At 47.1% G+C, this 15,468-nt stretch overlaps 1 protein-coding gene across 1 annotated transcript in view; it reads left to right on the top strand.

Annotated features, from left to right (window-relative positions):
• Window positions 1-14,155, top strand: part of sema6e (sema domain, transmembrane domain (TM), and cytoplasmic domain, (semaphorin) 6E) — a 68,660-nt gene extending 54,505 nt beyond the window's left edge. Inside the window, exons 17-18 of the mRNA XM_061082011.1 lie at window positions 683-838; window positions 12,733-14,155. Coding sequence (XP_060937994.1) covers window positions 683-838; window positions 12,733-14,057 — 1,481 coding nt within the window. The 3' untranslated portion in view covers window positions 14,058-14,155. The remainder of the gene's footprint in view (window positions 1-682; window positions 839-12,732) is intronic.
• Window positions 14,156-15,468: the final 1,313 nt, after the last annotated feature.

Genomic DNA, 15,468 nt, shown 5'->3' with positions numbered 1-15,468 from the left:
GATATCATAACAAATATACACAAAAGTATTGACACACCAATAGTTGTTATTCCATAACAGTCTACATATCTGTTAAAATAGGGAGAGTCACCATACATCTACATTCAGGCAGATCTATAGAAACATATCTATAGAAAACATGTTAACAAACAATATACTTATATATAGACTTATGATGGATGTAGTAAATCTTCATTAATCCTCCGGAGCCTCAGTTCTGGTTTTAAGAGCAGAAAGTCGATTTCTCCTCCTCTGGATATTAAGTTGTTTCTGATGTTCTGAAATCTGTCATGAATAAATAATGTCTGCACAGCGAGAAACAACCGAGGGACGGAGGATGTTAGAGTCCTGAAGCCACAGCAGCTTCTCAGAGAAAGGCCGCGGGTTCGATTCCGCTGCTGACCTGGTGACGTTGACCTGGTGACCTTTGACCCGGCGTCTGTGTCTCATCCTGTCGCTCATCACTGCTCTGTGTGTTAACACGTGACGTCTTCTCTCCACTCAGGACTCACCCTCATTGTTGTGCAGTTGATTGTCTCGGCTGATTCACATTTCACTAATCGCTCACTCTGTCGCCCCCTCCCTCCCTCCCTCCCTCCCTCCCTCCCTCCCTCCCTCCCTCCCTCCCTCCCTCCCTCCCTCCTCCTCTCCCTCCCCTCCCTTCCCTTCGTCACAACCGCAGGGAAGACCACACCCACAAGCGCCAGCACAACCTATCACGGGGCGGCACCCCCAAAGGAGGCAGGTGACCCTGAAAGAGGTACAGGTCCTGATGGCCCTCCCCCAGTGGGGGAACAGGGGTCACCTGACTCGGAGCCAATCAGTGTGGAGATGGAGGGTAAGGGGGGGGGGATGTGTGTCCTCAGTGAACTCTGACCTCCCGTGGGTTTGCACTGCTGGGCCCCGGACGCCGTCTAACCCACTGACCACTAACACCAAACCCAGAAAGAGAGAAGATGTTTCACTCTGGCAGAAACATACCAATCATCCCTCCTGTGTTTCCATAGCGATGGGCTCTCACAGCTGATGGAGGACATGGCAGCAGATAAATTCAACTCTTATCATTTTTATTCTATTTGCTGTTTCTGGCGAATAGTCGATAAAAAAGATCTGCTCCAGTCTGAGGCCGAGCACTCTAGCACTCGGTGGTTTGCATGTTAAAGTCTGTGAATGTTCTTCAGGGTGAAACATCTCTTTCATCTGCTCACTAACACTAAACTCTCCAGTGAAAACAATCTCTCAGATCAGGACGCCGCTGATAACCCACTGATTTCTGCTTTCTAACCGCACACCTCATTAGCTTCACCCTCACATGACGCTTGATGCTTGATTTCCTGTGCAGCTTCAGAGTAAAAGCCTCGTGTGATCATCATGTGAGCGAAGGCTGCAACACACACACACACACACACAGAAGCACTTTGTATAGGTCCCGCTTGAAGGATATTATCCGGTTATTATCCCCTCATGTTCAACCGTACGTCTCGATACAGCAGCCGCGGACGTGCAAGATTTAATGACTTACGGAAAAATACTGCACCGCCTCTAATTAACTCCTTGAATCCACCTGAGTCTAAACACGCTGCCCCCTGCTGAACTCTCCTCATCTTTTATTTATCTCGTCAGCAAACGCACAGATTCCCTCGACGTCTCACAACACACTCAGAGATTTCAGAAGCACAAACCAGGTAAAGTTTCCGTCCCTCCCCGAGAACCTTCATTTACATTTACAACTCCCACTGTTACCCAGCACCTCAGAAAGGCTTTCCCCCCCCCCCCGCTCAGCGAACTCAAGACTTTGAAATTCTAATTCTCCAAAGTCACGACGTGAACTTCAGCGTCGCTCCCACGGGACTCTGACTCATCAGGACTTCATCCGTCTGCCTGAAAAGAGTTTTACATGTTCCTTGGATTTATAATCCGTAATCTAATGTAATATATTAAATCATATTCATACTAAAATTAAACCCCTTTTGAGCTTAACTCAGCGATATTAAAATCCCCCAAAGAAAGAGAGAAGCGAATAAAATGTGCAGCAGATAAAACGCACACACACGGACGAGTGGTTACTACAAACTCGCTTTGATCAGAGACGTGAGAGATATGTAGAAATATTTTGTTCCTTCATTACACATCAGACCAATCGGACCAAACGCCCTTCACGCTCAATGTCGTCATATTTATACTGTCCACAGTTTTATAATGAACCAATCAGGCGAGTACTATCAGAATCAGAAGGTATTTATTGCCAAGTAGGTTTATACCTACCTGAAATTTGCTCTGGTTATTGGTGCATACAATGAACATAGAAACATAAAAACACAATAAATACACCACACATAAGAAAAACAATAAAAAACAATATATATTTACTCACTATTTACTTCTTATTTACTCACTTTTTCTAATATTTATACAACGTAACATTTATTTAGACGTAAACAGATCTATATAAAAAGATATAAAAGATAAATGTGCAGCACGCTCGCTCGTGCTAACGTCCATAATGTTGTTAGGGTCCATGCAGACCTCGTAGTTTAAGCTGCAGTTCTCTCTCTCTCTCCCTCACAAACTTTCCCTCGGAATCTGTTTCCTGTGCGAGTGTAGAACTGCATCAGCGCTACGTCATGGATTCAATCAATTCTTCAAAGAGTCTGCACCAAAGGTTAATGGGGTCTCGTCCCCCCCCTCCACAAAATGAAATCAAAAAACTGGTTCAGTAGTTTTTCTGTTATTCTGCTGTAAAAGCAAACGATAACAAGTAATAGGTAATAAAAGCAAAATGCCCCACAAAAACATATACTTTAAAAAAAGGAAACAGAATGAACAGCTTCACCCTCCAGAAGCTGAGATCATCCTATTCATCACGTTCCTTATTATCAAAGATGATTAATTGCCTGGTATTTGCCTCTCTAAAGGTTATATTGTTAAATTTGCTGTTTGTAATTTGCAAAGTGACAAATGTCAAAGTGATGGAGTAAAGTTTTCTCTCTGGAAGTGAAACTTTCCTCTTCACGTATTGTCCACAGCATCAGAGCCGCTGCAGTCCGGCCGCCCCAGTAAATGACATGACCTATAAAAGTTCAGCCAGTTCCTGAATATTTAATTACACCTTGATCTTTATAGGCCGCAGTCTCATTATTTCCTACATTTTTAATGTGACACTTCGCACTCGTACTGATTAACATTACAAGTCAAAGAGCTGTTTAGCCAGGACTGGAAATGCAGGAAAATGTCTCTTTGACCCTCAAATAATCTCATAAAGGAAACGAGCTGCACAGCAGGAACAGGAAGAGGAGTCGGTTTATTCGGACGTCATTCAGGGAGACAAGGCGGCGTGACGCAGGTCTTTCTCTTCGCTGCTCAGATCTACAGACACCAAGTCACAGGTCCATAAATCCTCAGCGGGTGAAAGAGGCGTCCAATCTCACAGCCAGACTCGCTGCCTGCAATTATGAGCCACTCAGGCTTAAATGAGAAAAAAAACACAACAAATAAAAAAGCAGCAGGGACCCGAAGCCGGGGGAATCGGACAAAGAGGTGGAGAGGGGGAGAGAGAGGGAAGGTGAAGGGCGAACAAGAAACAGCCACACAATCTATTTCAGCCAGAGACTGTGGGGCTGCGGCTTCAATCAGAGGAGGCGGCTTGATAAGGAAGGAGAGGAAGCATCACAGCGAAGAGAGGGCGTCCAATCTGCCCCACTTCCTGTCCATTCCTCACCAGATATCTGCTCTGGTGTCGGAACCTTCTGTAGACGCTCGGCGGCTCGGTCACAAATCTGCCCGGCAGCCGCCAGGTGGGCCGGCCGACAAGGCGGCGTCGAAATAAAACAACCGGTGGACAGAGACAAGGCGACCTGAGGAGATTCTGAGGGAAACACGGCCGTTAACGCGAGTAAATTGCTCATCGTTACAAAGAAAATTGACTTCGCTCCTTAGTCTCGACTCCAAATCACATTCATTTGCTGTAACAAAGAGGCAGCTCACCCACGAGCCATCAGGCCGAGGCAATTTAACACTAACACACGACCTCCAGCCTTTATTCAGACAGCACCTGTAGATTTAGGACTTCGTTTAGGATTTCAATCGGCCCTAAGTCGCAGTAATGAGGACGTGAGACTGGAAGGAGAGAAGATTGAGTAAGTAAAAGATCTGCTGGGTAAAAAAGAGGCAGGAGAGCTTAACATGTGGTTATTAGTCCTGTTGCTTTATGGGAAATATTGTAAACCGTTATTGACGCAGATTAAAAGAGAAATAATCCGATGTCGTGACCTTGACTTTGAACTGCTGATTTATCTCTCAGCCTCTAAACAGGATCCAGTGTTTGTCTTTGTGAGCAGATGTGAATTTAATCCAAACAGCTGTCGCCTCTGCTGATGTAACGACTCTGGTTAACGTGATGAGTCGACAGAATGACGACCTGCTCTAATTAATCTGTTTTCAGCTCTGATGGCTCTTAAAGCAAAAAGATGAGAAGATGAAGTGTTGATACTAATAAGAGATGAAGCTGCTGCTGACAATCAATCAATCAATCTATCAGTCAATTTATCAATCAGTCAATTTATCTATCTATCAATCTATCAATCAATCTATCAATCAATCAATCTATCAATCAGTCAATTTATCTATCTATCTATCAATCTATCTATCAATCAATCAATCTATCAGTCAATCAATCAATCAATCTATCTATCAATCAGTCAATTTATCTATCTATATATCAATCAATCAATATATCTATCAATTAATGAGTCAATCAATCAATCTATCAATCAAGCCTTTCACATAGAGAAGTGCACTGCAGAGTGGTTCTCATAAATATAACAATGAAATACTGTAAAATAGATTTAAGAAGCCTTAATAGCATTTAGAACGAATTAAAGTCAATACATTTAGTAAAGAACTTTTCTTTATGTCCATTGTAAAAAACTAGTGAGACCAATAACATTAACTGTTATCTGGACTAAAAATAAATCCAGCTCATACAGACAATAATAAAAACTTTATCTATAGAGCACTTTCCAAAATACAGAGTGCTTTACAAGGGCAGCAAAATAAAACTAACAGGAATCGCAAATATTGAAAGACATAAAAATTATTTTAAATTAAGTTTTGAGATAGAATCCAATAAAATAGAATTTGAATAAAGGTAAAACCAGGAAAGGCTCCTGGATAAAAGTATGTTTTAACAAGGGATTTAAAAGAGAAAACTCAGCTCACCTGAGTTTATACGAGAATTATTGTTTATGCGGCTCAGATATCGACGGATAAAAACCACACAGTAGAATATTGGCCGGGACGTGGGCGGCTGCACTCGATGGTTCAAACCCCGGTGAGAGATGATCCACGTCCACCTCACAGTCTCCTCCAGGTGGTTTGCTCCCTCTCTCCTGCCCTCCATTGTGATTTGACCTTTTCCCTGACTCCTCCGCTCATTTGGATGAACCTGTGTGTCTGTGTGTGTGTGTGTGTGTGTGTCTGTGTGTGTGTGTGTGTGGGACTGGAAGGCCGCGCTAGCAGCTAATTTAACTGACGTGCACAGAGAGATGGCTCGATAATAGAATCAAGTGAGGCGGGTGTTTTCCAACTCATTAAAGCTTGACAGGAACCGAGCAGAAAGTGAACTCGGGCTGAACCTTCACATGAGGGCGGGCGGGGGGGTGGGGTGGGGGGGGGGGGCATCGATGCCAGCTCGTTTACCAGATAGTTATTTATACTTGTGAAGACCATGGCAACAGACACATCGTCTGGTCGAGCTCTGACGACACGTCCCCTCAAACCAACCTCCGAGGTTTCTCCTCTTCAGATCACATCAGCGTCAAAACTGTTCAAGATTACGACAATAGTTTTATGTTTAAAATCGTGCAAAAAGAGAATCAAATGTGAGGATGAAGTGTTGTTAGTTGAAAACATGGACTGTAAATAAAGATGGACGAATCCAACATATATCCTGGCGAAGAAAACTTCCATCTTGCCCCTGAAAACCAAAAGAAACTTTTAAATTATCTCAGACTGGTTTGACAGAACCATAGATTGTACGATTATGAATCATAATTATCCCAGTAGTGATGGTGGAATGGAGCCACGGTATCCAGGTCTCATTGATATGACAAATCAGAAACACAAACAAACATCAGCATCATGAAACATAACAAAATTGACTGAAACCACCTCTGAGAAAAAATTAATTTCCAGTTTGACACCAGAGTTAATGAAATAATTCATAATAATTCAAAAAAATATATTCAGTCCTTTACTCTGAACTTTAGAAATGATTTTGAAAACCAACTGTGACTCTTTTAAAACCATAAAGTGTGTTTTACTATTAACATCTTTAAATTGCTTTGATCCGACAGGATTCTCTTAAACGTTTTAACACAAGTCAGGGTGTGACACAGACACACACACACACACACACACACACACACACACACACACACACACACACACACACCTCGCTCTCCCTGACTCACACTCACACACTCACACTCACACACACACAGACACAACTCGCTCTCCCTGACTCACACTCGTGGTGTAATGATCATTAAAGGTCACGCTGACACACTTTCCCTTCGCTCACCAGCACTTTTCCACGATCACCAGTGACCTCATGCTTTTTACTGTTCTTTAAAAACACACACTCCACACTGCGCTGCACAAACTCACCTCGACAACGTTACACACATACACACACACACACACACATACACACACACACACAGAATACTTCACTTTCCATCCCGGCACATTTTAATGGTTTTTACCTCCGTGTGGGCCATGAGAGCTCGGCTCTGTGTCGGGATGGAGGGCGATCAGCTGATCCACGGGGCCCGCAGTGATCAAACCCCCCCCTCCTCTTGGCCCTAACCCCTGACCTTTGACCCCTGACCCTTTAATCTGTCTCATTGACCTCTGGGGGTGTATGTCCTCCAGAGTTTTACCTGCCTGTGTTTATTCTTCTTCTGTGTTTTAGTCGGACTAACCCTTTAACCACACCTGCCTCCTTTGTGTAACCCCCCCCCCACTGACCCCCCTTTACCCCCCCCGACCTCTCTATGATCTGCCTATAATTCTGGATTCACTGAGCAACAGTTTCTCCGTCTCTTAAAGCAGCAGTTCACTCCAAAGACGATTCCACCAGGAAACCAGTGATTCTTATTAATATTTCCATCATTTTCTTTGTTTTTGCTGTTTTGTTCTTTAAACTCGAAACCAGAACAGAGTGATTTGTAGAAGCTGTAGAACTTTGGCGTGGACTGTCTCTTTAAGCCGGTTGGTAAAAGCCAAGACTCTTCCTCTGCTGCCGGTTCCTCTCCGGTCAGATCAGATCCTCGGCAGGTGGAGGTTTTGCACTGGAACAGTTCTTGCTTTACCAGCCTCTGAATGGCAAATTAACAGCTCTTTCCTTTTTTTGTGTATTTTTAAGTTTCTGATGCAACTGCATGTAAAGATGAGAACAAGGACTCCTCCCTCTGCATGTGCTCGGCTTCATGAGTTCATCAGATGTTCATTTAAAAGAGTTTCTGTTTCCTACTTGGTGACATCTCATCATGCAGATAGTTTTGGTTTCACATTGATCTGAAGATATCTGCGACGTTTGCCTAAAAATATTATCATCTATAATCACTTGGCTTTGTGCCGGGAGCTGTTTGTGAGTCGTTGTTATGACGACACGCCACTTTTCAGTTATGATTTTTAAAGCTTCAATCAGCACAAACATTCACGTCCATGTGCAGCCGAGTGACGATATCTCCAAACCTGGACGATCGAAACCAAAACTATCTTCTTCTCTTTGCTTCTTCTCTGCAGCTCCTTGAGAAAAACCTGATTTCTCTTCAGAGCAGCGACCGGGTTCACACAGTGTGCCGCTGATTGCCAGATGCCACCTCACACTTAATTTACCAGCATTCAATCAAACCTGTAATGAAATCTATTCTCCGTATGCATCGGCACACCTGGAATGAAATGCACTTCTCATCACCACTGCTTTTCAATTGGAAAGGATCTGTTAACCTTACACCGTATCACCTCAGCTCCTGCGCATATATTACACCTTCATCCAATTGGCTGAGCACTGAGGTGGAATATTATGCAAATTCCTAATAACAAGTGTACATGATTGAATTCACTCAGTCAACAGCCAGCGTCCTGCACACACACACACACACACACACAGCGCTTTTACTCAGTGTGTGTGTGTGTGTGTGTGTGTGTGACGCACACAATCACTCTGTGTGTTAACCACGTCTGTCAGTTCACAGACGTCAGGAATTAAAACTGTCAAATTACTAAAACTCACGTTGACGAGTCGGAGCTGCTCTGCGTTTCACCCGGATTTGAAAAAAAAGGGAAAATGATTCATTTGTTCCATTCCTCGACCTCAGGGCGTCTCTCAGGAGTTCAATTGTGTTTTTTATTATTTTATTTTTTGTAATTTTGGGAGAAATGAATCTGCAGAATGAGCAGGAAGACGGTGGATATGAAACTCGGGGCCATTTTGTCTCTGACTCCTCGTCGGGACGGAGGATCCATTAAAGGAACAATAACATGCTCTTGTAAACTCGTGGAAGCAGAAAGTAATTTGGAGGCTATTCTGAAAAAAGAATCTTCACTTGACGAGCAGACAAAAAAAAAGACGAGTTGTTCTCAGGTTTTGCAAAGTGTTTAAACGCACCCTTGAGGAAAAGTCTGATATAATGGAAAAGTCATCCGCTGAAGAAAAAGTTGTTCCGTTTAAATCACTTCGTATCTGACCTTGATATGAAAGTAGCTGTTCGCTCGCAGCAATGTTTTAAAATTCCGGCATTGTACAGTTCAGAGGCTTTAATGTCCTGCAAGAGAGAGAGAAAGAGAGAGAGAGAGAGGAATCCCTTCACCACTGAGAAAGTGAGAGACTTCAAACGGCTCAGATTTCCGCTAATTGGTGTCGTGGAAAAGCTTATGGCTGCTGGATTGTTAACGAAGCAGATTTGGTCAGTCGGCATTTACTTAATCACTTACTGTAGTTATCACTTCCATTGTAATTAGTTTTTCAGACTCAACTTAATCACCTGCAGGAGAGGAGAGGAGGGGAAGGGAGGGGGGGGGCACTTCACTTCACACATAACAACAGACAGACTTTATTTCCCTTATGCCAAAAAAAAAAAAAATAACATCTCCAATTAGTAAGATGCAGCTCAGGCAGCGGCGTGTTTTAAAAACCTGTTTACGTAACCTGCCGCGGCAGCGTCTATTTATACCGGCGTGGCAGCGGCAGCGTTTCTCCTCCTGCGGTTGAGGAGGAGGAGCATCAGGGTTCTTCTCCTCCTCCTCCTCACATCACAGCAGGAGAGCTTCAGAGCGGGAGGAGAGTGATGGTCTGTCACCGAGCCCGTCACCTCTCTCTCTCTCTCTCTCTCTCTCTCTCTCTCTCTCTCTCTCTCTCTCCTCCTTCAGACACATACATTCACTTGTTATCTCCATCTCGCTCTCTTTCCTTTCTCTCGCTCTGTGGCTTTCATCCTCCCGTTGCTCTGCTCCTGCTCCTCCGTCTCTATTGATCTCTCCGAGTCCTTCCTCCCTCGTTCACTCCCCCCCCCCCCCCCCTATTCATCGCCGGTTTGTCACCAAGGTTGAGTTTCGTCCCTTCATCTCCCTTTTCTTTTCTTTCCCCTGGCTGTCACCATCCCTCTCTCTCTCTCTCTCTCTCTCTCTCTCTCTCTCCCTCTCTCTCTCTCCCTCTCTCCTCTCCCCTGACTCCACTCACGCAGCCCATCTGTCTTTTTACCTTTTGGCAGACTTGGGTATATCTCTATATTAAGCCGTTGAAACACAAAGAGACGGTTTTAGAGACGGAGACTTGACTCTTGATCCGTGGAAACGTGGAGCGGGAAGTTGTGAGATAATCGTAAAGCGGCGTTAACCATCGCTTCTACACGAGGTGACGATTTTCTTCCTCGTCACCTCACTTTAAAATAAAAGTACTCGTGAAGTTTCAAAAACCCCAAATGTTGAGTTTCCACGAGCACGGCGAGGAAAGCCAAGAAGTTGGGCGCCGCCTCCTGTTCGGCGCCGAGCTGCTCGCCCGGCTGTCGTGGTGATTCACCGTGAAACGATCCGACTGTGACCGGTGGCACCGTGTGTCCCCAACACCCGATGATGGAGTCATCCGACCTGCTGGTGGAGCATGTTGTGACAGGTCGTTTGTCGGCTCTGGATTTGTTTACCTCAGCTGCGCGTCGAGCACCCCCCCCCTCGCCAAGCCACTTGACTCATTCCCTTCGCCCGGGAGGAAGCCATCAGCCGCCCGGGGAGCCGGAGGTCAGGCCCGGGCGCCGCGGTCCAGAGGGAGCTGATGAGTCACCGGTACCAGAGAGCCGCTGGGGCGACAGGAGGCAGAAGCCCGATGAGATGGAGGCTCATTACCAAAAGGTGCATGACTCCGCCTCCGCCTCCGCCTCCGCCGCCCCCCCCACGAGGCCGGGACGCCGCTCGGTCAGAATCCAAAACTCAGAACTCGTGTCTTTGCCGCAGAGCTGATTGGCAGCCGGCGTAATGAGACAAACGAAAACTGTCCAAGAATCAAAGAGGAGGATTTAACCGGCTCACTGCTGCACCACGTTCGATTCCCTCTCCCACTGGGAATGCAATTATGATTTATGGCTTTTTAATGTGGTCATAAGTCCAGGCAATCATAAGAATAAATGGCTAAAAAGTGAGGATTTTTAATTGGAAAGCTCTACTCAAAGCGTTATATATCCAGAAAGATGAGATGGTGGACTCCGGCTCCTCTGAGGGGAACTGGCAGCAGAGCTCAGCCAGAGAATGAATGCAATGATACACGATGATGAGATATTAATCTTCCACAAGCACCTGCACAGACGTCTGCCTCCGGATAATGACGAGTGAAAAGAACTTCACTGGAACTTCAGGATTGAAACGATAAGCTTTAAACTGTCGGCCGGGAAACTGTGTGTACACGCCGATCGGATCAAACCTGGAAGGATTCAGATTCTTCTCTCGTCTGTAATAAGATTCAGTCGAATTAAATCCTCGTGGACGACAGGAGGCGAGCGGCTCGTGTCTCCGTTTCCTGCGTCGTGGTGTCGGGCGTCTTCCTGGCCTCAAGGAAATTAGATTTAGTTTTCACTCGTTTGTCTCTCGAGGATTTTCTAACGAGATTTGACTGAAATATAACGACTCTGATCAGATTTCCCTCCTCTGTAATATCCCCTAATATTTTCCTCTAATCAACAGACGAACTCTGAGGAGGAACCTGTTTGACCCTTTGGACTTCGTCATTACCTTTTAATAATGTTCACTCAGAAACTCTGAGTTAGGTTTCATTTTACGGAAAAAAATGAAATCCATCCAAGAGGTTTTGTCTCGACGGGATCAAAGAATTAAGTTTTGGAGAATTTGAGTTGTTTTTGCAGCTTCGTCACGTAAAATATCTCCACATGATTCTGAAGTCGTGGCAGCAGGCGATCAATCATCCGGCAGAGTTGGACGATAAAATGATTCTGTGGCTCTCTGAAGCCAAAAGCCTCCTGTTACATTTGCTGTTATCGATATATCTCCACTTCACGATGAACTGTTTATCACCACGGAGACAAAAAATAAGATCCCAACACTCTGTTAGATTCCGTTCATATCCATATTCATAACTCCAGAGATGAATTTCCAATGTCGGACTATTCTAGACCCGAGAGCCGTCGTCCTGTCGAGTCCGGGGTCGCTTCAATTCAGAGGAAAGATTAAAATCTGCTCCTCTGAATTATTGAGCCGATCTGCTCTTCATCACCCTCGTCTTCATCACTCTGAACATCTCATCAGCGACGCCTGATTTACACATCATCACTTTCCCGTTTCCATTCCTCATGGAAGCTTTTCTCGAGCTGTCGGATTTAACTTGTTTTGAACATCTGCATGCCCCCCCCCCCAACCCCCCTCCTCTCCTCCCCCCCTTCACCTCCACAGACTAATCAGTTTCACAGAACTTGTCATTAAGGGCGGAGGGGGGAGGGGCCTGACACCACAGATGGCGGCAGCCTCTTGCAAATGAGCTCTGATTAGACGAGGTGGCAGGTTTCACTCTTCTCGTCCTCGCCGCCTTTCACGCCATTAGGCAAAACACTCAGCCGGGGGTCACATCGCCCAAGGACGTTTACATGCTAGATTTACCGCGGCTAAGTGACCTTGTGTTCGCGGTGCTCTGTCGCACACACTCCCCCCCCCCCCCCCCCCCCCCCCCGGCTTCATTTTGAAAAGAATTTGACAACCTCATTTGGGTTCCGTGTTGGCGAAGGCGTCGAACCCGGTGAGCGATTGGCCGGTGCTGTTATTTTTGGCTCGTTCATCACGCCAGGTGCTCGCGCTCCTGATCCCGACGCTGAAGATGATCTCAGGTTCCTGCTGCTCTGCTCACATCAATATTTAAATATTCAATATTCATCTCAGAGTTGATTTCTCGCCGGCCCGGGGAAAGTCTGGGTTCTCCACCGGTCTTCTGGGAGAGCACAGGTCCGAGAGGAACTCAGGATTGATCTATTACCAGTGAAGGGAGAAGGAGCAGAGAGCCGAGTTCAAACACCCCCCCCCCCCCCATGCTGTTTCTCACATAGAGAAATCTCTCTCAACGCAACCTGTCTCTCCCAGCTGCTACTTGACCTACATTAGCTCTTGAATGTTTGTGTTTTGCTTCTTCTTCTTTTGGCTCTTAACCTTTTCCTCAATCTGTTTTCTGTTGTCCAGGTGTGAGGCGCCCCCCCGACCTGGAGAAGACCAACCACAGTGTTCACTACACGCTCCTGATCGCGTGCGTGCTGGTGGCCTTCGTCCTCGGCGCCTTCCTCTCCGGCTTCCTGGTGTCCTGCTACTGCAACCACTCGGGCCACAAGACCAAGAAGCTGGCGAAGGACCCCGAGGCTCCGATCCCTCACGCGCTGTCGCTCCGCAGCCTGGCCAAGCTCAACGGCCTCCTGGACAGCCAGAGCAAGGACGACAAGCTGGAGGTGTCGTCGCCGAAGATCTACAACTCGTTCTTCACCAACAGCAAGGAACATCACCCACCGAGGAGGAACGGCCACCACGCCATGACCATGGGAGACCTGGTGCACCCCCACCATCACCACCTTCACCACTCCTCCGAACTCTCCGGTCTGCCGACGCCCGACTCCACCCCGGAGCTTCCCATCAAGAGCATGAAGGCCTTCAAGAACCAGTGGGAGAAGAACCAGAATTGCAACAACGCCAAAGACCCAAAGTCCCACAACGGCGGCTCCAGGCCTAGCTCCGCCCTGCTCCACCAGCAGGTCTTCCCCTACTCCCACAGCCTGTCCAATGGGCAGCCGCTGGGGGGGGGGCACCTCCTCTCAGACGAACGTAAAATCCACAACGTTGAGCGTGTGCTCTCCCAGCAGCCGTACCCCGGCTACTCCCAGAAGGTGATGGAGGTCACCTCCCTGGACGAGCTCCTGAAGCACATCCATGACGCCAGCAGCAGTAAACACTCCCAGCTGATGAGCCCGTCGGGTCTCATGGCCTGTGGGGGGGGCGGAGGCCACCTGGCCTTCGCCAACCGGATCCAGCCTCAGATCCCTGAGACAGAATCTGCTCCTTACTACAGCTCGTCCACGTTACCTCGAGACAGCCTCACCCGGCGCATGGACGTCCCCCCGGACATCCCCCCCCACCACCAGTCCACTCTGGAGAGGAGGCACTCGTCCCAGAGGCACTCGCTGATCTCTGCAGCCGCCAAGATGCCAGGAGGAGGAGGTGGAGGAGGGGGGATGATCCCTCGCCAGCACAGCTTCAGCCAACGAAACGGTGGGCCGCACCAGCCCCCCCCCCTGCTGGCACGGATGAACTCAACCGGCAGCGCCTGCGAGGTTCACTACCCGCTCATCCCCAACGGGTACCTGGCTCGCCAGCACAGCTACACCGGAGAGCAGGAGGTGCCACACCGGGGGGGCGCCATCGTCCGCCGGGGCTCCTCCCTCAAACCCGACGTCCCCCCCAAACCTTTGTTCATACCTGCCACGTCCCCGGTGAACCAGCAGGGGAAGTTCAACTACTGAGGAGGTTCTCTCCTGGACTAGAGGAGGTTCTCTCCTGGACTAGAGGAGGTTCTCTCCTGGACTAGAGGAGGTTCTCTCCTGGTCTAGAGGAGGTTCTCTCCTGGACTAGAGGAGGTTCTCTCCTGGACTAGAGGAGGTTCTCTCCTGGACTAGAGGAGGTTCTCTCCTGGACTAGAGGAGGTTCTCTCCTGGACTAGAGGAGGTTCTCCCTAGGACTAGAGGAGGTTCTCCCTAGGACTAGAGGAGGTTCTCTCCTGGACTAGAGGAGGTTCTCTCCTGGTCTAGAGGAGGTTCTCTCCTGGTCTAGAGGAGGTTCTCTCCTGGACTAGAGGAGGTTCTCTCCTGGTCTAGAGGAGGTTCTCTCCTGGACTAGAGGAGGTTCTCTCCTGGACTAGAGGAGGTTCTCCCTCGTGGGTTCTTCTCAGAGGACGTTCTCTGTGAAGGACTCCAGAGGGTTTGAGGTTTCAGACCTTGACAAGAAAACACAACCCGTGACAGCCAGAGTCTCTGTGGACAAAAGCCTCAACCAAACTTGTTTTTCCCGATCTCTTTTTGTCCAGCGAATATCTTTGTACCATATTGGTATTGCTCAGCTACTTGCTTATTATAGAACCGCTGACTCGGGTGACGTGACGCCACCTCCTGATGTTCGGCTGCCCATGTCCTCAGTGTGGATTTACAATGCAACTCAGTTTTCGGACACATCGATGTTGGAAAAAACGAAACTCATCCGTCATCTGGAACACTTGAAGCCGGAGGCTCCTGCGATGCGTAGATTCAGGCTTTTGCTTAAACTTTTCTGATGTAGTGTTGGTAACCAGTCCCCCCCCCCCCGCCCCACCCTCGAATGTGTTTCTATTATGCATGTGTGTGTATATATATGTGTGTTTATATCCACACCGTATATGTATACATATACATTTGCAGTATATGTAACCTGTGGTGAAAAGTCAGCAAATTCCCCCCCGAAAGTAGTTATGTCTTGGCCTTACTATACTCTTTCATCTTTGGGCATATCAAACGATCCCGCCCCCCCCCCCGCACACTCTTAAGAAGTATCTTCATCATGCACTTCATCAACACAACTCATTGTCAAGTTGGCTAAAAAATTAAAAAACAACAAACCAAATTAGTTTGTGTCGACAAGAGAAAGGAAACACTTCAACTCAGCAGCTATTCTTCTTCTTCTCTCCCTGCTCCAGCAGATGTCAGGTCCAGTTAGTTTCCTCCAGAATGTTCCTCTGACTTTGGTGCTCCACAGAATTCAGAAGGTTTAGTTTCCTCTGCAGTGGAAGAAACACAAAAAAATACTGTAAACTCAAGTGACAAGACCAACACGAGTGAACACGACACATAGAACGGATTGCAAGTATTATAATTATTAACTTTGTGACTATTGGTTGTAAATAAA

Source organism: Limanda limanda, chromosome 11 (genome assembly GCF_963576545.1).
Source record: "Limanda limanda chromosome 11, fLimLim1.1, whole genome shotgun sequence".
Lineage (NCBI taxonomy): Eukaryota > Metazoa > Chordata > Actinopteri > Pleuronectiformes > Pleuronectidae > Limanda > Limanda limanda.
This window is presented reverse-complemented; position numbering and strand designations above follow the sequence as displayed.